Source organism: Enhydra lutris, unplaced genomic scaffold (assembly GCF_002288905.1).
Source record: "Enhydra lutris kenyoni isolate GAN:26980312 unplaced genomic scaffold, ASM228890v2 scaffoldscaffold93, whole genome shotgun sequence".
In the NCBI taxonomy this organism is placed as follows: Eukaryota; Metazoa; Chordata; class Mammalia; order Carnivora; family Mustelidae; genus Enhydra; species Enhydra lutris.
The window spans coordinates 4,129,388-4,157,345 of record NW_019154177.1 but is presented as its reverse complement, the minus strand read 5'-3'; the positions used below and the strand labels follow the sequence as shown (position 1 = coordinate 4,157,345).

At 48.3% G+C, this 27,958-nt stretch overlaps 1 protein-coding gene across 1 annotated transcript in view; it reads right to left on the bottom strand.

The window, feature by feature from the left end:
• Positions 1–2,677: 2,677 nt before the first annotated feature.
• The window catches only part of LOC111138609 (KIAA0319 ortholog), a 66,210-nt gene continuing 40,929 nt past the window's right edge, over positions 2,678–27,958 (bottom strand). Inside the window, 11 exon segments of the mRNA XM_022490622.1 lie at positions 2,678–2,856; positions 6,627–6,718; positions 8,598–8,685; positions 9,841–9,963; positions 11,656–11,795; positions 14,979–15,138; positions 15,765–15,903; positions 17,686–17,837; positions 20,031–20,179; positions 21,218–21,350; positions 23,844–23,967. Coding sequence (XP_022346330.1) covers positions 2,678–2,856; positions 6,627–6,718; positions 8,598–8,685; positions 9,841–9,963; positions 11,656–11,795; positions 14,979–15,138; positions 15,765–15,903; positions 17,686–17,837; positions 20,031–20,179; positions 21,218–21,350; positions 23,844–23,967 — 1,479 coding nt within the window.

The window sequence follows — 27,958 nt, the reverse complement described above, 5'->3', positions numbered from 1 at the left end:
GGGGAGGGACAGAGAGAGACTCTCAAGCAGACTGTGAGCTGAGCACGTTGAGGGAGGTAGGAAGTGGCCAGCTGTGGGCCTGGACACATGGTTCTGCGAAGGGCCAGGACCCGCTCCTCTGACGTCCACAGAAGCAGGAGCGAGGGGCGCGCCTTCCGCCATGGCTTTCTTGGCGCACACCGAAGTCTCACAACAGCCTTATGACTTCTCCAACCATTTGGAAACATGAAAACCGCCACTGGTGCAAGGGCCACACAGGACAGGTCGCAGGCCAGCTGGCCGACTCCCACCAAGGGGAGCCCCGCACAGGAGGCATGAAGTACCCCCCCAGCTCCGAGGTGGCGTTACAGAAATACACTTGATTTAGTCTCCTACGTGCTTTCCTGCCATTAAGACCTGGTCTGACCCGGGAAATAACGTACAGCACAGGGCGGCCTGGACCATCCGGGACCCCCGTCCTCCGGCTGGCGAGCCTCCAGTGCTGCGTGCCTTGCGGGATCTTCCATCACAAACATAGCTGGCCTCTTAGCCCCCGGGTCACATCCTCTTGCACCGACTGTTAGGGTCTCGTGGGCAGCCCTCCCAGGAACAAATGGTCCAAAAGGCCTGCCAGAATTTGCTGTCCACCAGCTGAGGGTGGGAGGTCCTTGTGTAGTCAGGGAGGAGGGTGAAAAGCAGGGGCTTGACAGCTTAAAAAACCTGCATTCAGTTCCCAGACCTAGCACTCTGGCTGTCACCTTGCACAAGGTACTTAACCTCTCTGGGACTCCAGGTCGTTCCCTGCAACATGAGAATAATCGCATCTACTTTCCAAGGTTGACTGGAAGGACCCGATGGGCATCTCTAGTATGTGTATTACGCACATAAACACTGAGCACACGCTCGCTCCCGTCTCATCACTGCACTCCATCCACCTGCTCTTCCGCAGTCCTCGAGGCCAGAAAGTCCTGGTGGCACACAAAACCCCCCACTCTGCTCACAAGGCACCCCAGATACTGAGTTTATGAAGATAAATTCTGGTGTAAAAAACATCACACTTTCCAGATAGCAGACTGAACTGACTAACAATGCGGAAAGAGGAAACCTAAGCAAAGAAATTATGTTTTAAATAAAACAGTCTTACACTTACAGTACGTTCCCCAGAAAGTACAAAACTGCAAGCAAGATGGTCTCACGAGGATAAATACAACCAGAGAGAACAAAAGCACTTGCAAGCTTCATTTTGCTCAGGGACCCACAGGAACTATCTTCTCATTTGTTCCCACCCTGATGGTTTAACATGGGTTGTTTAATCCTCTTGCTTTTCCACTTAATCGTGGTAAAGCCATCCCAGTTTCACAGAAACTTGTACACTAGGATACTCTTCAGGTGTGTTCCCGCCTGAGGCCACAACACGGGTTCAGATCTGTGATGGGCCCCACCTCTATTCTAATCTCTCCAAAGAATGCCAATGGGCCCCTCCCGGGCCACCCATCTTGGCTGGGTAGAGAACCCACCTTAAGGCTGGGTAGAGAACCACCATGAGCCAGCCACCTCCGTAGGCTACGGTTCACCCCAGGTCACTGCTCTGTGGCGTTCTGTGATTGGGGATAGTTTTTTCCCCCCAAACATTCAAATAAGATTTGGTTAAAAAAAAAAAAAGTTTAGTATGTTTTTTAAACATATGAAGTGAATGTCTATGTCAATTTGTTACCACGGAAAGAACCTGTAGGCCAATGATCATGAACATACCAACCTAATTAAGACAGACTGTATTTCTGATTTTGAGACTATGTACAAAGTTGCTGAGTCATTATTCCTATCTAAGGCAATCCAAATGCACGGCCTATGGGCATACTCAATAAATGCTCCATCAGTTAATAATCACTTTTATCATGTCTAATGTACACTGGGGCTAGGAGAGGCTTCAGGGTAGTTTTTTTGTCTAGAAGAAAGTAAAGGCAAAGAATGTTTCCATGCAATCTTCAACTTTAAACCTACAGGTCACTAAGCCCCCACGTCCCTTTCTGTGCCTCTGGTCCTTGTCCTGTGATTCTCACTCAGCTCTCGGATTCCCAGGAGCTGCTGTCCACAGAGGACACAGAAACAGTGGTTGGCCATAGCCAGGAATAAAGGTCCCGGGGGTTTCTGCTCTGTTCGGGTTTCTCGGTCAGCACAGAAAACTTGCTACACAGAAGACAACCCACACCTCCAATAAACTATTGTAACAGACACAGCAGCCTTGGGACTGTGGGGGCCCGACCAGAGAAACCATGTCTGGAAAATCCTCCTTGAAGGCAATCACAGCTCCCAAGAGAAATGAGACTCTCTAAATGTGTTTAATTTATCTAGAGGTCTGCAGATAGACGCAGGTGTCCATCCTTACTTTCACAAAGGTACTATAAACACTGTGCCAGCTACAAAGCACAAACTCTTTTAAGTACATACCTCGTATCTCACCCAAACTGTATCCCTATCAGCAAGCATCTCTGCTAAAAGAGCAACGTTAATGTTTTGTTTCATATCTCAAACGCTCCAAGAAAACAGATCTTTTAAACGCAGGGACACACATCCAGCCCGCTGTGAAAGGACCGTAATGCATGATTCTCACAGGAGTTAGCTCTGTGTGTGAACTCCCATTCACCGGTCCTGGATTCAGGGATTCCTGGGGGTAACCTTTGAGTTTACAGCTGCTTCCTTATCTGTCCTTTGAGCAATAGCTGAAGGGAGCGCCATTTCTGAGGGACCCATTCACGGAAACCTTTGGATTCCCTCTTTCCATCCTCTCTCTGCTGAAGATGGTGTCCTGATCACTGTCAAACTCCGACTCGGACACCATTAGGCTGGAGTTGTGCTCCGTGCTTCGGTGTTTAATACCTGGGGAGAAGCAGACAGATGCATCTTGGGGGAAATGGCCCTTTCACTCCCAGCTGCTCTTCTGGTCGTAGGTCCCATGCACCCAGCTGTGCTCTCTGCACCTTCAAAGCAACACTCACAACACTGCAGGGGTTAGAGGCCCTGGTGAGCAACAACAAGGGCTTTGAGTCAGCCCTGAGCTTGAGCCCAAGCTTTGACACTTACCAGCTAGCTGTGTGGTGCTGGACAAGATGCCTAACCTCTCTGGGCTTTCAGTCTCCAGCACCATCAACACTGAGAGACGGCAGGCACGTACTCCACGGGTTCGGGGTGCGGACTCCGTGAAACAGTGCGAGTGAAGCTGAGGCCCAGCAGTTAGCACTCAGGAGGCGCTCAGTGAGAGCTGTTAGGATTTTATGATTCGGTTCCATCAAAATATTTTGGGTAGAATATGTGATTGCCTGTGGTCAAACTGAGACAGAAGTGGTAAAAGACGTGACCTCTGCTCTCAGAGAATATCTATTATAGTATCTAGCTAAGTGTTTAAGACAAAGGGTTTAAGACAAAGACTCATGAGAAGACAGTTCAAAATAGGCGTAAATGTTGAAAAATCAACCTCACAGGGATCAAGAATGGATAAGCGCACACCGATCGGCCAGCATTGCTTCAAGCCGGGATTTAGACAGAACCCAGGAGGGCGTGAAGTGTGCCGAGTGGCACCAGAAATACTGGGAGAAGCAGGTGGCCCGGCCCTACCTGCCACGGGCCCTCGCTGGCTCGGTCACTCCCGGCCAGTGGCTAAGCTTTCCTATGTCTCAGTTTCCTCTTCTGTGAAATGGGGATCATCACAGTACATGTCTCAGAGCTGCTGGCCGCCCTGGGATTAAATGGGTAATGTGCTTGGAACAGGATGTAGTACGTCTGAAACAGTTACAGTTAATGCTCTCAGATCCTGAGGGTCTGAAGGGGTCATCAGAGTGTTGGGGACAGGGGACAAGAGACTAGGCGAGACGGTGGGTGGAGTGGGAACAAGGCACCAACAATAGGTTTAGAGCCCGGCAGGAAGAAGAATGGGGGTTGGGACATGAGAAGGACAAGGTTACTCTAGGAGGAAGGGGGTGACATAATGCAACCTGAAAGTGTGCTGAGAGGCACCTGGGTGGCTCAGTTGTTAATCATCTGCCTTTGGATTGGGTCATGATTCTGAGGTCCCGGGATGGTTAGTTTCCCAACTAAAATAGTTCATTTATTTCTGTTCAAGTAGGAATATCTGTGTTTATAATGATAAGCCCTGAAGATTTAAATGCTGAATGTGTTGGAAGCTTAGCAGTTGCAAGTTTACACAACAAATGGGGCAACTGGCCAAAGAAAAGAAAGCCCAGAAGATATCGAGGGTAATTTCTGTCATTTGGACCCTTAACGATGTTGGGGAACTTAGCAATGGTAGAAAAAAATATTCAAATAAAAATGATCAACTTCCTTCTTGAATTTCTTTGACTCAGGGTTTTCCTAAAATTTTTGAAACCATAGTTAAACTTGAGGTAGATACTCAACCTTTATTTTATAGTGGAGAATTCTAGAGATAGCTATTTTCCTTAAAGCTTTCCTGTGTGGAAGTTTTGGAAGTTGACTCTACTTCATTAATTTTGTGGGTCTGAGATCACTTTTCTGCAAATGGCAGTAAAGCTGTTTTGCTCTTGTGTCAGAAATCAGTCCCCGCAGATTTGCAAAAGAGCCATTTTACTGCTAAACAGAGGGAGTTTTGCACTGTTTTATGTAAACACAGTTCATGTAAGAAAAATGTGAATTTCCAGTGGTACTGATTAACTAAAGCATTCTATCCAAAAATGCAAACAAAAATAACAAAACACAGATAAAATTAATTCTAATATATACTCTGTTTTTGGCAACTCAGCACTGATGGCAGATGAGGTATCTTTGCATCTATGGTTATAAATTAAAGGCTATATTTGTACTTATTTTTATATTAAAACATTTATTCACCACCTGCTATGCGTGAAGGACAGTGGAACCTGATCACAGTGATGGCCTCGGGGCTTGAGGTTGACACAAGTGTGGTTTTCAGGTTGTACTCACACTATAGCTAAAGAAGGATTACTAGCTAATATTAGAGCAAGTAGTAATTTAGTAATAGGGGTCTCCAGAGGTTAATGAGGCCATCCATGTGCATTTTAGCTGAACCAATGCCTAAATATCCCCGTGGCTGAGCGTTTCCATATCATGAAAGTGTTTTCATAAGGAAGAAGATTCCTCCCCTTCACAGATGGTCTAATGCATGCTGTCAGTACTTCCTTTGTTGTGTTTTTTGTTTTGTTTTTTAGATTTTATTTATTTATGAGAGAGAGAGAGTGTGCACGATCAGGAGGGAGAGGGAGAGAGAAAATCTGAACCAGACTCCAAGCTGAGCCCAGAGCCTGATGTGGGGCTCCATCCCACGACTGTGATATCACGACCTGAGCCAAAACAAGTTGTTGTCGGATGCTTAACCAACCGACTGAGCCACCTGGGCACCCCAGTACTTTGTTTTGACCTAAAGGCTGTGATGAATGAAACCCTTAAGGACCTGTACACACAAACCACTCTTCCTTTCAAAACTGGTGCAAGAAGGGGCGCCTGGGTGGCCTGCTGGTTAAACATCTGCCTTTGGCTTGGGTCATGGTCCCGCAGTCCTAGGATAGAGCCCTGCATTGGACTCCCTGCTCAGCAGGAAGCCGGCTTCTCCCTCTCCCACTCCTGCTGCTTGTATTCCCTCTCTTGGTCTCTCTCTCAGTCAAATAAATAAATAAATCATCTTAAAAAAAAAAAAATTAAGCCCTCTGAGCTCTTAGGTCTAAAGCCGCTGTATAAAGCTGGTGTCCCACGATGTGATGAGAGGCGAGCGCACACATGCACTGATTAGGTGTGTCCTCGTGTCCGTGTCCCTGCCAAAGCCCCTGGCCACACTCCCCGGACGTCAGCCACGCGGACCTCGGTGCTCGGCCAGTCCCGGCCGGGCTGCTGCGGGATCACCCTCTCCAGCCGGGGCTCTGTGCTCCCCCGGGCCTCGCTCGGTGTCCGCGCAGAGGGCAGGCACTCAGCATTTACTACGGACGTTTTGCATCTCACGACTTTGAAAGTGATTATGTCCCTCTGTGAGGATGCAGTTACAAATGCAGGTTATGAAGGGCCCATACGAGCACTAAGCAGCCTCTGACGGCCAGGAAGGAGAGCCAGCAAGCTCGCGGGGTGGCCGGGAGGTGGCTCAGAGCATCGGGGTCTGCGCTTTGTGGCGACAGTGTTGTGTGGAAGCTGGGGTTCACCCACGTCTGGCTAGTCCGCTAAGGGCAAGGCTCCAAGCTGGAGCCTGCTGGTCATCTGGGAGCATCTCTCGGGGAGCAGACCCACAGGGCACAGTGTTCAGAGGCGAGCTGGTGTGGAACGCTGTCACACGCCCCACACCCCAACCACGAGAGAAAAACCTGCTGGAAAAGCAGTCTTTGCCTGCGGGCATTCGATGGGGGCTCAGCGGACGCGAGGCCTCTCCGTCCCTCACCCGGTAAGGCCTCTAAGTGCGTCACCAAAATCTCACAGAATCTGGATACAACTATGCCGCCGTCGCCTCTCCGTGGGCCAGATGTAGGTGCTTCTTCCTGGAAACTCAGACTCACTGTTCTTTCCCCATTAACTTGCCGGCTCCCGCCCGTCGTTCCACCTCCCACCAAGGCAGCACTCAGGGGTGCCGGCACCCAGTCCGCTCAAGGCCCCGGGAAGCATCCCACAGGCCATCTTACCGTGCTTGGGCCTCAGCTCCATTCTCTCCTGCTCGTCCATGCTGTCCAGGATGGTATACTTGGTTTTCTTTCTTATTTTAGTCCTTTTTCGTCTGAAAGGAACAACAAAAAGCTCGACTCAGATTCTTAGGGAACCGGGAGCCAGGAGTTAAAACAGTAGCGGAAACACTCGGCCTTCAGAACGCAGGGCTCGGCACCGGTGGGAACGCTGTGCGCACACGGCCAGGTCTGCGTTCCGGGCACCTGAGGTACCACGCGGGTCCTGAACACACACAGGAGCGGCACGGCCACACCCCTGGTGCCCACCCACCTGTGGGCTCCCGGCTAAGCCCGGGGCTGATGAGTCCAGACCCCCGAGGGCCGTCCTCTCAGCACCTTCGTGCTGGCACAGCGAGCTTTCCCGTGAGTGATTCTTCACTCAGAGAAACCTGGATGCCCACACTGGCCCCCTGAACCTATACTGGCCTAGAAGGTCCAAAGATGCAAAGATGATGGAAACTAGCAACTAGGGGGTAACAAATCAACCGACCAGAAATATAGCAGATTCCTAAAATTAAGTGGCAACAACCCAGGATTTCATTTTCCACAACGCATGAGAACAACTGGGCTGGTCCTTCGTGTGTCATCCCGAGCTTCAGGGGATTATGTGAAAACACACCTCAAAGCCGTGGGGAGGTTACGCTGAGGACAGTTTTCCACAGGCGGGTGACTAAGAACATGGGCCCCTAAGCCTTGACTGAGTGCTCACCAGCTGTGACTGCAGGTTCCCACCGGTAAAATGGGAGTAAAAACAGTCCCCTTTGGTATGGTTGCTGGGAGGACTGAATAGTGTAGAGAGCGCACAGCTGACCGAGAATGGCAGATACTTAATATTACTTACTAATACTTAAAATGGTCACAGTCAAATACTTTCTTCATCATCACGGTCATCTGCTTAATACATATGGCCACAAAACTGCACAATGTGTATTTTTTAAATTTTTCATTTATTTTTATTTTTTGCAGAACTTTGGAAGTGAAGCACAACAGGGTGCCCATGGTCCCAAATGGCTCTAGAAAGCTTCCTGGGATTTAGGCCTCTGAGTGCCTGTGCTCCCCTTCCCCAGCCTTCTGCGATTCACTATTGGGATCACCATAGGGAAAGTAATCACAAATAAAACCAAGAAGATAATATAAGCAGTTTCAAAATATAACTATTAATTACGATCACATCTTTTTTTTTTTTTTTTTTAATCATTATCTTCTTTGGAGAGCATTTAGTGTTTTGTGTTGGATGGTGGTGTTTTGTGTAGGATGTATTCCCGGGACTTGAGAAATCACTGTCTCTACAAATCTCCTCACAGAGGACTGGGCACAGGGTTCTGGAAGATTCAGACCAGGAGGCAGCTCAGAGGCTTCTCGGAGGTCAGCACCCCCCAAAAAGGAAGAAGGAAACACCTAAAGCAAAATTCCTCTTCCATGATCCTACTGCCTGGATTAAAGTTTTGCATTTATTCAATAGGACTGAGAGTCCACTGTTGCATCACACACAAGAAGCAAAATCTAAATTTGCATTGTATGCTTCTAGAACTCCTCCCTCTCCTGAGGGCTGATGGGCTACTCCAGGAGTGTCTCAGTGAACAAAGGTGAGACAAAGAAAACACTAGACCTGATACAGAATCCCTGAGCCTTGCAGGGAAGAGGAAAGCTGCATAAGGAAAAGCGGCCGCTGGGATTATTGCATTTATCCGCCCCACACCCCACGTGGGCCTTGGACTCATGACCCTGAGATCCAGAGTCCCATGCTCCACCAACTGAGTCAGCCAGGCCCCCTTATAAAGGACTCTGAAAGCCTAGTTTGTCTTCATGTAAAAGTGATTGTCAAATGGTTCAGTAGCTTAACAAACCCAAGCAAAGGCTACTACAGCTGTCGAGTCCCATTTCCTGGTGTGTCTTTATCCCAGGGCCATGAAAAAAGGAGCGGCCACGTACCTCCTGCAGTAGAGGCAAAGCCAGGGTACGCCCCCGGTCAGCCCGAGGACAGTGAGAGCCAACGCTGCCACGTAGAACACACTCCACTCTGGAAAACAAGAAAGCCAGAGCAGACACGGTTACACGCTGTTCACAAAACAACTTTATTTCTGTGCTTCACGATGTACATTAGCGAGTTCTTAAGACCAAAGGCCATCTGTGGCCTCACTGGTCCGCTGCAGAGCATAAACAAGGTACAATATAAACAAATCAGGAACAACTTAAAAGTACCCTACTTTTGTCCAACTGGGTCAGGGACCTCCTGGGGTATATTTCATGCTGACTTAAGGACAGAATTGTCAAAACCAAATTAATTAAAATGTATGCTGTGAACACCCATGTATGACACACCAAAATACTAATTCCATAATCACAAAAAGCACAGCTCTCCCCACCAACATAGCTCTGACTCAGTTTTTAAACAGGCAAATAAAATATCTGTCTGGTTGCCTAGGACACGAAGACACTTTTTAGAGCCAGACAGTAATTCAGAAACTACCTGATCTGTATTCCTCCCACATTCTTGTACAAATCCAGTGTAAAAAGCTTTGCAACAGCAATTCCGGACAGAGAAACCAAGGGCCCAAAGACAAAGGATTAACTCCATTAAATACCTGCTCCTTGGAAAAACCATCCAAGGGCTGGCTATTTTCAAATTTCTCAGCCATATACGTCCAACCTGGATCCCCACGGCAACAAAATTACTCTTGGAAATAGACTGGCATTACAATGGATTCCTCCCTAGAGGACACATCAGGGCACCGGCAGGGCCAGCGGAGACAGAGGCTCCAATTGTTGGTGTAGCCCGGGCAGACAACCTGGAGGAGTGGGTCTGATTCTGCTGTTCATCCACGTCCAACAGGCCCACACCAGGAAACACTTCACCAGAAGGCCAAGTGAGCCCAAGCCAAGGCAGGGGCACCCGGACAACGGCCCCAGAGGCACAAAGCAACGCTCTCAGCAAGGCTGGGTACAGTTAGCCAATTGTGCTCTGCCCAGGGGGGTTTCCTTATCAGGAAGTTTTATGGAAGAGCCTAGGTCCACAGGCATGGTAGGTGTGGGGAGGATCTTACCTCACTCCTCCTTGGCTTCAGGTGAGGAGAGCGGAAGGTTTACAGTGGCCGAGTGGGGCAGATATTTCTGGTATTGCAAAAGGCTGTGTCCCCACACGCCTCGGCCATAGCCGCCCCCGCCCCGGACTCACCGCAGTTGCTCTCCCCATCCTGGAGGTAACGCTGAGTCAGGTTCTCCATCCACAGCTGGGAACACACGCAGCGCTTCATGATGGGGTCACAGTGGCCGTGGCCTGAGCACCGCAGAAGGCAGCCTGCAAGAGGTGGGCGCGGCTGAGGCCAGCGCAGCGGCGGGTGGAAGCGGGGCCTGACTTCCGCCCACTGTGCTTCTGCATTAGCTCGGCCCCCACAGACACATCTTGCCGAGTCAAGAGCCTCTATGGCCTAGAGGGGGCCCAGGGGGTCTCTCCCATCAGGAAGCAAATGGCAGAAAAACAACAATCCACACCAGGTGACAAAAGCCTTAAAAATGTAGCCAATACATTTTTTTCCCTGGACCTCATACTGGTGTGACCAAGAAAGATGGCCTCTGGCCTAAGAAAGATACATGCTAAGAATTTATACATTCTAAGAAAATAATTGGGGATATACACAAAGATTTGTCTATACTTAGAGCATTATTTATGGCCCGCCTCAAGTCCCTGAGTAGAGGACTGCCTGAGCACACCCAGGATGGAGGGCTCTGCAGCCGTAAGTACCCTACTGAGGGAGAAATCGTCAAAGATTTGAAAAAAATGATCAAGATTTGATTTGAGGTTAAAAAACAGATTAAAAATATTTATCCATTTTATCCCGATTGTATCACGTTTCCAGAGATGAACGAACTGGAAGGAAATGCATCAGATACTAATGAAAGTTAGGTTTGGAGGGTGGGGATTCTAGGCTCAAGAACCTAGAGAATTGTTTAAGTTTTTTGCCTCTCTGGATTCCAAATTTCCTATAATAAATAAGGCATTACTTTTGTAGTTAGAAAAAAGGGATTATTTTAAAAATTACGTTAGTGTATGTTAGCCTTACGCACGTCGATTCCGGACAGACATCCGACACAAGCTATACCGTACTGCCCAGCATCGCGTGTCTCTCGTGATGCTCACAGTCCTAGGCGCCTGCTGGAACGGCTGCTTCAACATCATGAGGGATTCACATTCCTTATAAGGTCGTGACTGAGAACTTGGACAAAGACCACATTTCTGACTACACCCATGGTGAGCAAGCAAGGGGCTTAGACGGAGATACACTGGAAGGCACTTAGAAGTCACCCTGCATTTCCAGCGGTCTATGAAACACCACTGTCACACCAGTGTGAGGTCCAGCGGAAAAACTGTATGAACACAGCTTTTCCGGCCCATAACACTGTCTTTACCACTGTCCTGACTGCTTAAATATGAAATTTCTGACAATGATCATTATCTGGAGTATAGTTTTAAAAACCCACCCATGACCACTGTTGGTCTTGCTTCCCTCAGAGACAAAGAGCAGTTGGCAAATGTGTTGGAGGAAGCCCACCATAGAACTAAACATACAACATGTTTCTGGACGCTAACGTGAAAATGGTCACACCTCACTCCTCTTTCCACACCAGTGAAACTTAGCCATGCCTGGCAAGCCTGAGTCTGATTCTTTTATAATATTCCCAGAGGCATATTCTTGGAGGAATGAAGTTTGATATTTAATTTCTAATTAAATCAATATTGGACTTCATGCCCAGTCAGTCCAAAAAGACTATGTGACCTCACCTCTGTCCTGTCAGACTGCAAACACATCTTAGATCCCCTCCCCTGAGAAATCTGCCACTTCAACCTCAATGGGCATTTAGGTTTCTGTAAGATTCTCGATGCAGTGAATTTGATGGGATGTTTTGCTCAGCGCCACCCAGTTCTGAATAGATAGCCAATATTTATATTACTTGGCCCCTAAAAGAAGGCACATTCCCATAGGAGACATACCTGCTGTGTCGATCCTCAAGACTTCAAAAAGCAAGAAATCAGCCTTCTCTTTTGAGAGCCATCTGTGCAAATTTCGGACGTCAGCAGCTTTGAGAACCTTGAAAGGCGGCCCACTCTGGATGTAAAACACAATGATGGTGCTGCAGAAGACAAGGGGAGAGGACAGCCACGCGGTCAGGTGGCGGCCGAGAGGACAGGTCTGCCCTGGCCCTCTGACCAGTGAGGGTCTTGACTGCCCCAGCTGGGTGGGTTGGCAAGGACACAGGGCATCTCTTGTAGGCCAAGGAACTGATCCGTGTTTATTCACGAACACAGACTCCTCATTCCCAGAGCTGTCTAGTCACTGGGTGACAGTCACACCTCTAGATTAATGGGGCAATATGCTGGTGTGTGGAAAGAGACTCAGCCGTCCACACGGCAATGTCAACTTTTATCTTGGACTGAGATAGAATTTACTTGCACTGGCACTCGCCCTTCTAAATGGTACCACTCAGCGGCATTTGCATATTCACCGCACTGGGCCACCATGGCCGCCATGTGACTCCAGAACATCGTCATCCCTTCCGGACAGAACCCTGTGCCCATGAAGGAGTGACCCTTCATGCCTTCCTTTCTCCGGACTCTGGCAACAAATCATTCTCTTTCTGTTTCTCCTGGTCTGACTGTGCGTTTGCTACACGTCACGCATGAGGCGCTCTGCTGTGTTTGCTATAAATGACACACACACAAGGCGCTCCGCGTCCTGCTTCTTCCAGCGAGCATGCGGTGTTTGCGGTTTATCCGTGTCGTTCTGTGCACCATGACTTCCTTCCCCTTGATGCCAAACCCTAGTCCGACATCCCTCACTGAATTACCCGCTTAGCCACTGATGACGTTCACACTGTCTCCCCTTTTTGGCTGTACGGATTCGGCTGAATGTGTAAATGTTGGTGTGCAAGTTTGTGTGTGGACACACACTGATTGTTTCTCTTGGATATGAACCTAGGAGAGGAGTCACCGGGCTGCACGGTAACTGCTCAGCACTGGTTTCTACACTGGCCGCCCAGCTCTGCATTCCCACCAGCAATGCAGAGGGTTCCGATTTTTCCGCATGCTCACCAGTATTTGTTCTGGTTCATTTTCTGGATTAGAGTCACCCCAGTGGGTGTGAGGTGCTTCTCAAAGGGGTTTCGCTTTGCATTTCCCAATAGCTCAGGATCCAGAGCACCTTTTCATGTGCTGATTAGCCATTCCTAAGTCTTCTCTGGAGACCTTTCTATTCAAATCTGTATTGGTTTTCAAGGTTGCCATTAAAACTGCCATGAACTGGAGAGCTTATCACAACAGAAGTTTATTTGCAGTTCTGGAGCCTCGAAGCTCAAAATCAAGGTGTTGTCAGGGCCATCCTGTCTCTGCAGGTGCTAGAGGAGAACCTGTCCCACACCCTTCTCGTGGCTCTCGATGGTGGGCGCTCTGTGCTTGCTGAGGCATCCACCTCACCTCTGCCTCTGTTGTCACGTGGTCATCTCCCTGTGCGTCTGTTTCTGAGTCTCTTCTTATAAGGACACAGTCACACTGGGTGAAAGGCCCACCCTACTACAGCAGTATGACCTGATCTCAACTATCTCTGTCTGCAGAGATCTTATTTCTGCAGAGGCTCACACAGGTAGTAGTGGTCAGGACATAAATGTAGCTTTTGAGGAGACATAGCTTTTGAGGAGCCTACAAGTGTTTGTAGCATGAAAGGCTGCTGGATTTTATCAAATGCTTTTTTCTGTGCCTACTAAGATGATCACATGGCTTTTATCCTTTATTACAGGACAAAAGGGTTTATTACATTTATTGACCTCCCCTGCATGCCTGGGAAAAATTCCACTTGGCCATGTGTCTACTACTTTCAATATGTTGCTGCACGCAGTTTCTAAGTATTTTTTTGAGCATTTCTGCTTCTATATTCATAAGGGATATTGGCCAGTAGTGTTTCTTTTTCCCTTGGGAATGTCTCTGGTTTTATTTTTAGTTCTTTATTTTAAAGATTTTTATATACTTGAGAGAACGAGCAGGGGAGAGGGGCAGAGGCAGAGGGAGAAGCAGACTCCCCACTGAGCATGGAGTCCAACGTGGGGCTCGACCCAGAACCCTGGGGTCACAACCCAAGCCGAAGGCAGACGTTTCACTGACTGAGCCCCCCAGGTGCCCTTCTGTCTGGTTTTCATATCAGAGTAAAAACTGACCTCCTAGAATGAGTTGGAAAGTGTTCCCTCCTCTTCTATGTTTTCAAAGAACTTGTGTAAGTGGTGGTAAATCTTTAAATGTTTGGTAGAATTCACCAGTGAAGCCATCTGGTCCTGTGCTTGGTAGGAAGTTACTGATTCCTAATTTAATCTCTTCACTCGCTACAGGTCCGTTAAGATTTTTCATTTCTTCTGGAGTCAGTTGGTATAGTTGCTTCTTTCTAGGACTGCATCCATTTCATCCAGGTTAACTAATTTGTTGACATGCAATTGCTCATAGAATAATTCTTTTTATTTCTATGTGGTTGGTAGGATTACCCCCTTTCAATCCTGACTTTACTAATTTGAGTCTTCTCTATTTTCTTGGTCAGTCTAGCTAAAGGTTTATCAATTCCATTGATTTTTCAAAGAAATAGCCTCTGGTTTTGTTGACTTTCAGACTTGTTCCATTCAATGTTTGATATTTTGTAAGTAAGGGAAATGTGTGATTTGTTTTGATAGAGTTCTATGAAAAAATACAATTTTCCTTTAACTTGGTATTTTTCTAAGTAAACTTCAGTTGTCCAGAAAACAATTCAAACAGAGTGGCTGACAGTAACTAATGGATTTTCTGTGAATGGTAGGTTTTCTTTCCCATATCCTTTCTCTTCTCCCACCCTCCCCTACTACTCATAGACTGGATAAACATTAAAAAAACAAAAGCATAATTAAATAGATAAATCTTGTAAGAAATAAAGGCTGGCGGTTTAGCCTCCTAGACTCTCAGAGGACAGCAACGGTAAGCAATGTTCCTCTCACGCCGAGAGAAGCCTCAGTCCTGGAATGTGGGGCAGCGATGAAGCCGGCTGTGAGACACGCTCTGCGTCAGGCATTCGCATGACCTCCAAAGACAGCAGAGCTAAAGGACCCGTTCTGGCTGACGTTTGCTAACTCCTTCATCTGGTACAGGCTCAGTCAACATTTACTGAGACCTGAAGGAGGGACCTGGAATGACACTGCCCTTCCTGCTGCCCTTTGAGCAAAAGAATGTATGGATGAGATACAAGTGTGAGCAAAACAACAAGCAAAGGAAAGAAACAGGGTCCTGCCAGACAGGCGTACGGCGCACACCTGAAGTCTGAGTGGGCCTGGATCTTCTGAACCTTAACATCTGAGTCCAGCACATTCAGCAGGGCTGCCAGCTGCCTCACGAGGGTGTCCTTCTGCTGCTCGGTCAGCTGCCCCACGCCCACCTGCAGGATCAGCTCCACCAGTGCACTCTTCCTGGGGTCTGGGAAAAGAGAGCACATGGGGTTTCCACTTGGAAATCATGCTGGACAATGTAAGGAGCGAGGCCTGCACAAGGGTTTAAAGAGTTTAAAATGATCCCTGGTAACTTCTTAGGACTAAGGTTGGACTCAGTTTACCAAACAGTACAGCGGCTGCTGTCTGAGAGTGCTTTCTCCTTGTTTTACCCAAGTCTGTGTCTATTAATTTCTTCCCGGAAGATAATCAGGGGCACCTAAACAGCCTGTGGGCTACCTTGAGATTTGGGCACTGCACACTTTTTCCTTGGGCTATGCGGCGGCAGCTGCTGCTCTAGCCACAGTGACATGGGGGATATGGGGGTCCCTTGCCGGAGCTGCCCCCCTCTGTGCTCCCACACTGAAGCTCCCGTGGCCACCTCGCATTCCGACAGGAACACAGAAGTGACATGAGATCCCAGCTCACTGTTGTGGTTTGGAGGCTGAGTCTTCTGGGGGTAAACAGCGAACAGGAGGGAAAGCCGTGCCGTGGCTCTGGCCAGGAGCCAAAGCCAGCCCCGGGGGCCACCCCACCCGGGGGGCCCCTGTCCACTGCAAAGAGCCCAAAAGTGGGCCGCCCAGGTTATAGACCAGCACGTCACCCCAGGCGCACCTGGCCGCACTTCCACGGTGGCTGTGTCCGTGTCCGAGGCCCCCTGACCGTCAACGACTTGCAAGCGGAACGTGTAGACGCCCTCCACCAGATTGGTAAGCTGCAGGGCCGCGCTGTGGTCGGAGCCGCCGATGACATCCTGCAAAATAACGTCCGTCGCCAGCCAACACTCCCAACTTCAGGCCCACTGCTGATCCCAGACCTCGGAGGCCCATCTCTTTCATGTGTGCGTGACTGTAAGGGGCAGGCTGAAGAGGGAGATGGCTGGTGGGTCAGCTGAAGAGAGGGGCTCCTCAGCAACTCTCCCACAGAAAGCGCCGGGGCGCTCAGATTCTCAGCCGGGACGTCTGAGCTGCGCTTACTGAGGGCCGTCCGGCCATTACCAGATCGTTCAGTTCCTCCAACAGAGGGAAAAACCGTTGACGTGAGGGTCAAGCACCCCTAACACAGTTTTACAATAGTCTCAACTTGGGTTCCCTCCTAATGTATCACATTTACCTTCTCAAATGACCCAAGAGCCCAAGGAGAGTATTTCTGTTCCCGGGGGTTCCCAGTTCCAAAGAATTAGAGAAGAACCCTGGACGCCCCTGGTCTGCACTTGCTAAGAGAAGGGGACCCTAAGCAAAGGTAACATGTGCTCTGAACGGAGAACCTTCATCCTGAAAAGCTAATCCCCCCTCTAGCTGAAGAGCACTCATTCCAGAGGTGTTTCGGAAAGCGTAAAGCATGTTCAGTTCCCTCCTTGTGACGATTTCCTTTATTTTTTTTTTAAGATTTATTTATTTGAGAGAGAGGGTGAGGGCATGCATGCGAGAGCAGGGGAAGGGCAGACCGAGAGGCAGAGAAGCAGACTCTGCTGAGCGTGGAGCCCGACAAGGGGCTCAATCTCACAACCCTGAGATCATGACCTGAGCCGAAATCAAGGGTCAGACGCCTGGCTGACAGCCTCGCAGGCACTGCTCCCTGGCCCCCACAACCACTTCTTTGGTGCATGTCCAAGAGCACATCTGCAACTCCGAAGTCTTTAGCAACAGCACGAATGAAAATGCGCCTACATTTATAGCCTAAGGAGTGGAGGGATCTAATGGGGAGAAATGTCTGCCAGGAGCTAAAACTTGGGTCTGTCTGGTCTGATTAAGCATGACTTGGTTGACCTTGTCCAAGACATTTTCCAACTCTGCATCATGCCTCCTGTACTTGTGAAAGGGGAATGGCAATCCTTGGCCAACTGCCCCAGCTGGCACGATGAGGAGAAAAGGAGAGAACCCACTCGGACCCAAACAGGAACAGCGGGGAAGCCGAGGAGCAGAATGAGTCCCAGTGGAGACTCCACACCCAAGTCCCCCGGGCTATGGTTTCCTACCTGACCCAAGTCCGGTGGGAAAACATCAGAGAGGGCTTCCGCCTTTGCTTGAATCTAAGAGCAGCTTGCCGCCTCCAGGCCTCCGAGGAAACCAAGAAGCATAAGCACCTTCGTGGGGAGCACGGAAAGGGAGACGAGGCCCCAACGGAAATGATGTCTAGCACTGAGCTGTGCCCAGGCCTTCACACTCATCTGCTGAAGCCCCAGCCACTGGCGGGGCTGACTGTGCTCGAAACAGGGCCCGTGAGGAGGTAGTTAGGGGTACACGAGGTCACAGGGTGGGGTCCTGATTCCACGGGATTAAAGTCCTTGAAGGAGACACCCCAGAGGGCCCTCCCTCTCTGCCATGTGGGTGCACAGCGAGAAGGAAGTCACCTGTGAGAACTCTGACCAGCAGCCAAATCGTCCTGAGCCTTAACCTTGGACTTCACGGCCTCCAGGACTGGGAGACATGTCTGTCTGTCGTGGAAGCCGCCCAGTCCGTGGTCTTTCCTCATAGCAGCCCGAACAGACTGATTCCACATGATGGAAGTGGGACGACTCTGGTCAAGCACTCACCCCGGCGGCTGGGCTCTGGCCGTCCCGGACCCACAGGTAGGACACAACTCCCTGGTCATCCGTAGACCTCGAACCATCCAAGGTAATGCCGTTACTAGGCAGCACAAGCACACGGTGGCCACCAGCATGGGCTCTGGGAGGGCTGTTGTTTGCTGCGTCAAAGACAGCAAAAACAAAAACAAAGAGACGGATGTGACATGCAGGTGGCAGAAGTGGGGCATGGACCACCCGCAACGGCTCCCCCTTGCACATGTGTAGATCCGCAGTGTCCGAGAGGCACTGCTTCCCACCCGTCATGTAGAGACTTCCTTAAAGCTCGGTTTATGCGTGGTTGTAATTTCGCAGCCTGTACCCTGGGGAGTTTTCTAATACCACGAAAGTTTTCCTCTTTTTGAAAAAGAGACAATGACCTTCCTTATCAGGGTCCAGAAAGTGAAAATATTTTAGTTTAAAATATATTCTGATTCATTATGTCCTGGTGCATACTATCTGGCCCAGAAATACTTATTTCTACAAGTGCCACCTCTTGCTTAAGTCATTAAAACTTGAGTCAAAAATAATCAGGGCTTCACTCCCCCTACAGGGTGTTAAACAAGCACGAACAAGGTAAGAGCCATTTCTGATACAATCACCTCAGGAGAGGGGGGCCCCAGAGAGAATGGGGTGCGGGGGAGACCAGAATAAGGCACAGCTCCACTGTGAGGACAAGGGAAACTGCTGTGAGGGAAATCCTGCCTGTTCAGGTGCCCTCTGGGACCCTACGTGACCCCTTGCAAGTCAAGCAAAAGTCATGGGGTGAGGATATCCAGACACTGATCCAAGGGAGCAAGGAGCACCCCGCCAATCACTGGTCACTTTCCTCCAGAGAAAACAGCCCAGAGGTTAGAGTAGAGGTACCTGGTACCATTAGTAGCGTTTCCACACTGTTCACCACACGCCCCTTCTGGAACGACTTGTGGGGAGAACCTGGTGTTAAGGAGGCTTAGTTCTGCTGTGGACCACGGGGAGGCTGGAAACCACAGAAACAGACTACAGCAGACTGCATAAGCCCGAAACTCCTTCTGTGAGAAATGATTACGAGGGCTTCTCTCGCTTCCAGGCTGGACGAAAGCAGCCACTCCCTTCCACGCTTATGTCCCTGCCATCTTGAACACTGTCAGGAGGCTCCCCGGGCACTCTCCGGACAGACCATCACCGCAAATCTGCTATGGCCAAACTCAAGCCCCTGCAAACCCGCAGCCGCTCTTGTCTGGACGGAGGCCAGAGCATGGCGCCCCCGCCCACCCGTGCACTGAAGTCACTGGCCCTGAGTCACCGAGACACCCACCATCTTTCTTCCCCCCAGAACCACTGAGGCATCAAGTCCTGGGACTTCAGCTCTAAGATGTCTTTCTGGTCAATCCCTTCCCCTCTGCCCTCCCTGCTGCTGACCTCCCTTCCCATCAAACCTTTTGTAAAATCCCAACCCTCTCAGGTAAAATGACATGGTGCGAGGGTTTGCTTTAAAAGACTCCAACCAAACTAAAAGAAAATATGAATGGCTAGATGAAACAAGATTGGCAAACTGCTCACAGCTGTTGAAGCTGGGTGATGGGGACATAATGGTCCACTGAGCCTTGTTTCTCTGCTTTTACTTACGGTTGAAAACGTCCACCATAAAACATCTGAAAACATCCCCATCTATGTCCTTTGCTGATAAAACTGCTCCAGCCACTCCCGCCTGGCGCGCAGATGAAGGCCCCCACCTCCCTGGCCTGACACTCAACCCTTCAGAAGCTCGGGCCCTCCCCAGCACCCCTGCATGGGGTCGTCCTTGACTTTCTCTGTCCAGCGCGCCCTCGGACAGCTCTGTGCTTCCACATGTCATGACCCTGCGTTCATTCGCACACGCATCCCTTCCTTCCAGCACCCAGCATTTGCGAGCTGCCATGAGCCTTGCACAGTGACACATAGGACACAGAAATGTCTGGAACAAAGGTCCTCAAGCAGAGTGGCACGAGACTAGACCACAAGTTAAGAAACAATATGGAACACAAAAACATCTCTGCTCTTCGACTCCCAGTTTGGAGAGAGCATAGTGCCGTCACATCTCATGGCCAGTGGTCACAGAAGGATCGTGAGGCCACAGAAGGCTCACTCAACACACAAAAGGAAATGCTGTTTCTCTGCAGACGGAGGCTGGACCCAGCGAGCGTGCGCAGAGGAAGAACGGTGTTTTCTCGGCCGACCTCAGCTTGGCATGTGCTGCAAACCGATCAACAGCAGCGCTCCTGAACAGCCGTGCCTGAGAGTCCTGTGAGACGGGAAAGCAGGAGGCGCCCGCCGGCCGCGGTGCCAGGACTCACCCTTCCTCACGGCCATGGTGAGGGTACTTGTGCCGCTCAGCCCCTGCAGGTCCGTCACGGTCACACGGGAGCGGTGGGCACCCGCCTGGAGCGCCCGCACGGCGTCTACGGCCTCATCGGGATCGTCCACCTGCCTGGCGCCGGGGCCTCTGTGAAACAGGGAGGCAAACAACAGACGGAGCGGGCACGGTGTTCTGACTACGGCAGGCATGGTATCTGTGTCCTTATAAAAGCCCCATTTTGCAGCTAAAACATAGCCTCCAGTGAGTTCTAAGATGACTTTTTAGCCACTTATATTCTCTAGTTGAGGTTATAGGTCAAAGTAATGCCTACTTTAGACTGAGCCTGCAGAATTCCTAGGAAGAGGATTTGGGTTTTTTTTGTTTTGTTTTTTTAAGAATGTATTTATCTATTTATTTTAGAGAAAGAGAAAGCGCACAAGCAGGGGGAAGGGCAGAGGGAGAGGAAAAACCTCAAGCAGACTCCACACTGAATGAGGAGCCCGACGTGGGACTCGATCTCAGCTCCCTGAGATCGTGACCTGAGCTGAAACCAAGAGTCGGACGCTTAACTGACTGAGCCACCCAGGCGCCCCACTGTTTTGTTTTTGTTTTTAAATTGAGCTCTCAGTGAAATGATCTCTTTGGCAAACGAAGTCTTAGAAACTACTCTCATTTCCTCTGAATGAAATTAGGTTAAACCCTCATCTGCCTTGACAGAGAGTATGGGAGAGGAGGGGATGAGCCAAACCAGGGGTCTCCTCCGGGGAATTACAGTGTGGTCATTAAGATCGTGGGCCCTGTCGTCAGAAAGACCCAGCTCCCCCCTTTCTGTCCAGGCAAACCTAGGCTGGTGACCTCACCAGGCTCTGACAAGCAGAGCAGATGGTCTGAGTGAGGGTAGACAGGAGGCCTCATGAGGGCCTCACACATGTCTCCCAGCCCCTTGTGTGTCACAAAGCTCACCCACACCCAGACGGCTGCATCCACCTGGCGTGGCACCACCTCCCTCTACTGCCAGTGAACATCTATCTTGTCCATCCACACTCGATCTACTCTTCAGCAACAGTGCTCCTGACTCCCCAGTGTGCTCTAGGTGAGTGTTTAATCTGGACCCTCCAGAGAGTAGGCAATGTTAGCCCTGGGCCAGGGGCATGACCCCAACGGCTCAGTGGTAAGACAGCCTACCTGACGTGCTCCCAGTGGGAGAGGGCGATGCCCTGGTCTTCCGTGCTCCTGCTGCCATCTAGCGTGGTGCTCTCCACTGAGAAGATCAGCTCCTTGTCGGGGCCAGGCACAGCCACTGGAGGCCTGTTGCTTTCTAGAATTACAGAAATGATGTGAAACACTATTATCTCTTTGCATGAAGCCTGTGATCCCCTGATTTCTTGATTGAAGCAAATTATTCCTACTTGTATCAGGGGGCTACTAGAGTGTGCGGCGTCCTGGGGAGAAACACTGCAGGCTCTTGGCTGAGCGAGGACTTCAGTGTTTTGGGGTGAGACAGGGGTCCAGACAGCAGGAAATATTGTTCCCTAATAAATACATGTTTGGTTTCCTTAAAAGACCTCAAGGGGTGCCTGGGTGATTCAGTCGGCTAAGTGTTTGACTCTCGATTTTGGCTCAGGGCATGATCTCAGGGTTGTGAGACTGAACCCCCTATCACATCAGACTCCACACTGAGGGGGGAGTCCGCTTGAGCTCAGCTCCCCCCTCCTCATGCATCTGTGTGCATGTGCACTTTCTCTCTCTCTCTCCAACAAACAAATAAATAAAGAAAAGACTCAAAAGTCACAGAGTCAAGAGAGAAGGAAAAGGAACAGCATGGACAGATACAGAGAAGGACTGGGGATAGGGTGGGGGGAGGCAGGCAGGCAGGAACTGGAAGGAAGTGAGTCGACAGTTGCTTTTTCAAGCAGGACTTACTCCCTTTTGTCTTTGTAGCCCCAGTGCCTAACACGGGGCCTGGTAAATAATAAATGCTCGAACCATTTCAGTTAAATGTTGAACAATAGTAAGTGATAGATGGGACGTCCAGCTGGCTTGGTCGGTAGAGCACATGACTCTTGATCTCAGGGTTGAAGTTCAAGTCCCACGTTGGGTATAAAGATTACTTAAAAATAAAATCTTAGGGGCACCTGGGTGGCTCGGTGGGTTGGGCCACGGCCTTCAGCTCGGGTCATGATCTCAGGGTCCTGGGATGGAGCCCCGCATCGGGCTCTCTGCTCAGCGGGGAGACTGCTTTCCCCATCTCTCTCTGCCTGCCTCTCTGCCTACTTAAGATTTCTCTGTCAAATAAATAAATAAAATCTTTAAAAAAAATAAAAAATAAAATCTTAAAAGAAAGATTAAAAAAAGTAAAAGATGCAAAGTATTGCTGATATTGATACCAGAACTAAAATGGTCAAATTTTCTGTTAAAAAGAAAGTCACAGAGTCAAACACTGAAGCAGCTAATACTCAGTATCTCAACCACGTCCAAGCCTCACTGTGCTGCTCAGCAGAGCTCAGTGGTCCCCGGGTTCTCTTACCCTTCGGATATAATACTCACGCGACCATTGCCACAAAGCCCTTGACGTGAGCCCCTGCCTCTCTCCACAGCATCTCTTGGCCTTCTGATCCCTGTGCCTCACACTCCCTCGTCCTCACTGCTTTCTTTTTCCCACCACACTCTTCCTCATTCCTTCAACTACCAAACTCCCTTTCATTCCATGGCTTTTATATGTTGTTTGCTTTGCCTAAAAACCTCTTCCCCTTGCCCTTCTCTCCCCAGATTCACCTGGCCAGCTGCAGACCTGAGCTCAGGTAAGACTCTGCAGATGCCTTAAGCCCAGGTAGGTGTGTCCTTTTGCGGGCTGCAGCGGTTCTGACTTCATCCCCTAGAAATGCACGGATCTTGTGGTTTTGTTTTTGTTTTTTAAGATTTTATTTATTTATTTGACAGACAGATCACAATTAGGCAGAGAGGCAGGCAGAGAGAGGAAGGGAAGCAGGCTCCCTCCTGAGCAGAGAGCCTGATGCGGAGCTCGATCCCAAGACCCTGGGATCATGACCTGAGCCGAAGGCAGAGGCTTAACCCACTGAGCCACCCAGGTGCCCCGATCTTGTGGTTTTTCAGTGGACTTCCCCATGAGCCCTGGGAGGACGGAGACCAAGTTTTTCTTGTTTAATTCCACATCCCTGGGTCTAACCACTAACCCTTACTACATATTAACTGAATAAATAAAATAAATAAACGTATCGCCTATAAGTTGAATATATTGTCAGTTGCCAGTATATTGGACAGTGACCAGGATCAGCAGCATCTTCTAGAAAAGTTCTAAAGCAAAGAGCACTGTCAAGCAAAACCCTAACTACCCTTAAGGTTATTTAAATCTGCAGGAAGGCAGAGCCCTGGGTTTTCATGAAACCATTAACGAACTGGGAGCTGATCTGGAGTCAAGTGTCCATTTGGCTATGAACCACGGAGCTACCAGGCCACACATCATGACCAGACTCTTCAAGAAGGCCCTGGAGGTCTGCAGCAGGGTGGGATACGTGGGGAACTGTCTACCTGGCAAGTGGAGCCCGCGAGGGGCCCTGAGGATATCCGTCTGGGTCTCCATGCCATGGTTTCAAGACACAGTTAACACAAGATTCTGAACCACAATAGAAACCTAGCTTTGCATTAAGATCCAGCTTCTCCAGCCCCGATTTTCTGATAGTTAAGAGATTTAGAGAATTTGCCTCCAAATTTGGCTTGTCTGAAGCCCAGAAGCCCAGGTGTCATTTCTGCCTTAATCTCTGGGGCCACAGCCCTCTTCCAGCTCACCCACCGGGCTGGACAGTCACAGCGACCATAGCCGTGGACTACTGCTTTGAAGAATCCGTCACCGTCAGCTGGAATGTATAGTCTCCTTCCTGCAGGGCAGACAAATGAAGGTATGGCGTCTTGACGCCCTAAGTAATAGCAAATAGAGATGAAAAAGAAAAAATAGTTTTAAAAAGTAAGTAGTATAATGTAATGAAAAATGAGTGCTTTTGCTAAATATGGAGATCCTGCCTGAAAAAGAAACGTGTGTGCCCCAGGAAAATGCAAACTAAAGGTCGGTGTGTATCCTCCTATGCTGCTGAAGCACTATAAATTGATCTGGACTTTTGGAGGCCCATGTGGCAACATCCAGTGCCATGGTAAATGAGCACAGTCTCCCCAGGGATTCTACTTCTAACCACCTACCCTAGAGAATGCCCATGCATGCAGGAGCCTCACACCCGGATGCCAACAGAAGCCTTGACAGTGGAAAGAGTCTAACTGTTCAGTAACAGTGGGGCACCTGGGTGGCTCAGTTAAGAGTCCAACTCTTGATTTTGGCTCAGGTCAGGATCTCAGGGTCATGAGATTGAGCCCTGTATTGGGCTCCACACTCATCAGGGAGTCTGCTTGAGTTTCTCTCTCTCTAAATAAATGCACACATGCATACGTACGTACGTACGTACGTACATACATACATACATAAGTAAATGTTCATCAACAGGGCGTGGCCAGACTCACCATAATATACTACAATGCTAGTTTGGGGAAAGTTTAAAAGAGTAAGGTAGATTGATACATACTGAAATGGAGTGGGACTCCATGCTAGGCGTGGAGCCTACTTAAAGAAAAAAAAAATGTCTGTAGCTGATAAATAATGAAATGCAAAGATGCCAAAGACATATCATCAAGCAAAACGAGAAAGTTGCGGAACGATGCATACAGGGGGACGGATATTTCTCTGCACACATATGCATATCCACAGAACACATCGAAAAGATTCTGTAAGGATAGACATTAAACTGATAAAAGTAATCACCTCCAAAGGAGACTGGGGTACGATCAAGGTACATTTGTACTTTATTAGGAGTTAACTTTTTTTTTTTTAAGATTTTATTTATTTGACAGACAGAGATCACAAGTAGGCAGAGAGGCAGGCAGAGAGAGAGGAGGAAGTAGGCTTCTCACTGAGCAGAGAGCCCGATGTGGGGCTGGATCCCAGAACCCTGGGATCATGATCTGGGCGGAAGGCAGAGGCTTTAACCCACTGAGCCACCCAGGCGCCCAGAAGTTAACTTCTTTTAACTACAAGAAACAATTCATGAATTACTATTATAAGTAAAAATATTTTTTTCAAACTCTTAAGATAATATAATTTTTCAATAAGATATTTTTTTTTCAATTGAGTATATAATAGCTACACTTGTCTCCAGGTTAATAACCTTTCCCTTTGTTGCTATTGTGTTGCTGTCGGTAACATTTCCGATTACTGCTTATGTTTGAGATTCATGGCATCATGGGAAGGATTTTTAATCGTAAATCCTATTATTATTTATTTACTTTTAGAAATCCCAAGATTGTCTAAAGATAAACGTACCTGCATGTGTTTGCTAAAGGTTTTAATGGAAAATTGAAAAAGAAAACTGATAGAAAATCAATTGCGTTTTATCACAAGGGGAACTATGAATCTTGAAATACACACTTTTAAGAACTTAGAGAAGGTGATTTTCCTTACTTTGAAATAAAGCAAAGTATTTTGCTATGAAAAACTCCATGAAATTATAATTTCCTAGTACTTACTTCACAATTAATGTGGTTACATAAATGCTTATGCACACGGTACAGGGAATGTTGTGGCAAATGGGAAGCGGGCAGAATCACACATATCCCCAAACACCCTCAAAGCCACCATACCCTCCAGGTAATAGCAGTGAACTTCCCCCAGGTCTCAGCAGGACGCCCTACATGATGTTTAGACCAAGACTCCAGTTTACAGAGTCATCTTGGTGATTGCCCCAGCTAATAAAAAGATCACTCATTTTAACATCTTCATCGATCAGTCACAAGGCAATGACCTTGTTACTGTGGATAATCTCAGAGTGTCTGTTGCAGAAGGGTAGGTGTGGAGGAGCTCGGACACATGTCAGGCAGACATGGATGAATTCTGGGGTGTGAACTTTGGGCACACAATTCTCAAAAACTAAAGGAAATAAAACTCTGTTTTTTAAAAAATTTTATTTATAAGTAATCTCCACACCCAATGAGGGGCTCTAATGGACAACCCTGAGATTTAAGAGTCGCACACCCTTCCAAATGAGCCAGTCAGGTGCCCCTGGACTATTCTTTTAACCAAGGAAATACAAAATATCCCATCCTTCTGTTTTGCATCCAAAGCCCTCTGAATCAGAATTCGCAGCCCAACAGAAGCAAACAGCACATACCACAACCCTTAGACAGAGGTGGACACTACAACATGGCCCTCAAGTTCCATAATCCCAACCAGTCATTTTAAATTCATCATAATTGCAAAATACTGTCCAGAAACATCAGAAAGGAAAGTAGGTAAGCGTTCATGGGATATCTGACTTCATCTAAAATTTTAACAAGAAACTGATGTTGGACAGATGAGATGGAATTTGAAGAAGTACAAGGTGGCAATATAACATTCTACCTTTTTCCCATTAAACTTCCAAATAGTAAAGAAAAATATTTGCATAGTCCCTGCAAGTAGTTTAAACTTTGAAATAATAACCTGAAACTAACATAACGCTGTATGTTACCTGGAATTAAAATACAAACAAAAGGGGTGCCTGACTGGCTCGGTCAATAGAGCATGAGACTCTTGCTCTTTGGGTCGTGAGTTCAAGCCCAGGCGTAGGGCTTAGATACACACACACACACACACACACACACATAAAATAACTGAAAAAAGAATAAAGTGAAAACTGTCAAATAATAGAACAACTTAAAAATAGCAAGGTGGTTAGCAAAAAATCCCAAATAGTCTGGCCATCACCAAAAGAAGAAGCAAATAGCTTATACACAGTCATGTGCACACATACCACTCATGGCAAAATTGTCTATGATAGGTAGTATGTCTTTAGACAAATATATTTAAGATTTGAGCAAATTAAAATTTAGATACTAAAAGCTCTTAAAAAGAAATCACTAGATCCAGAAATTTCTGGATCTATTTTAGAAATGAAGTTTCTAAAAATGTGAGAAATAAAATAAGGAAAATTCCCTGATGATAAAGTTTATGTTGGATTATTTCAAAATTTTCTCCCAATAATAAAATAATATTTCTGTAGCAAATGTTGCGTCAGACTTTCCCCAAACTAGCTTCAAGATCAAGCTATCAACACAGGACCCACTTAGTTTCTATTCTGTGCTAAAAGAGAATGGGTGAGGGGGAAGGATGTACGTTTGGGAGATCTATGACTTTTAGGTACTCTTCTAACAGTTGTAATATCTCAAACAATCTTATAATCTTATAATCATATATTTTCTGGATCTATAACACATAACAATAATTTAAGTAGATAGGAAGGTAGATAGATGTGTGAACAGTTTTAAATGGATGGACAGATGTACAGATGGGTGGATGGTTGGTTAGATGAGTAGGTGGGTGGATGGTTGGTTAGATGAGTAGGTAGGTGGATGGGTAGATAGGTAGATCGATGGATGGGTAGTGGGTGGGTAGGTGGATGGATGGATGGATGGATGAGTGGGTAGACGGATGGATGGATGGGTGGATGGGTGGGTGAATGGATGGGTAGATAGATGAATGGCTGGGTGGGTGGATGGATGAATGGGTAGATGCATGGATGGATGGGTGGGTGGGTGGGTGGGTGGATAGGTGGATGGATGGATGGATGGATGGATGGATGGATGGATGGATGGATAGGTGGGTGGGTGGGCAAGTGGTTGGATAGATGTGTAGGTGGGTGGGTAGATGGATGGATGTGTGGGTGGGTGGATGGATGGGTGGGTGGATAGATGGATGGGTGGGTGGATGGATGGACGGGTAGATGGATGGATGGATGGGTAGATGGATGGATGCATGGGTGGGTGGATGGATGGACAGTGGATGGGTGGATGGACGGATGGGTAGATGAATGGATGGGTGGGTAGGTAGAT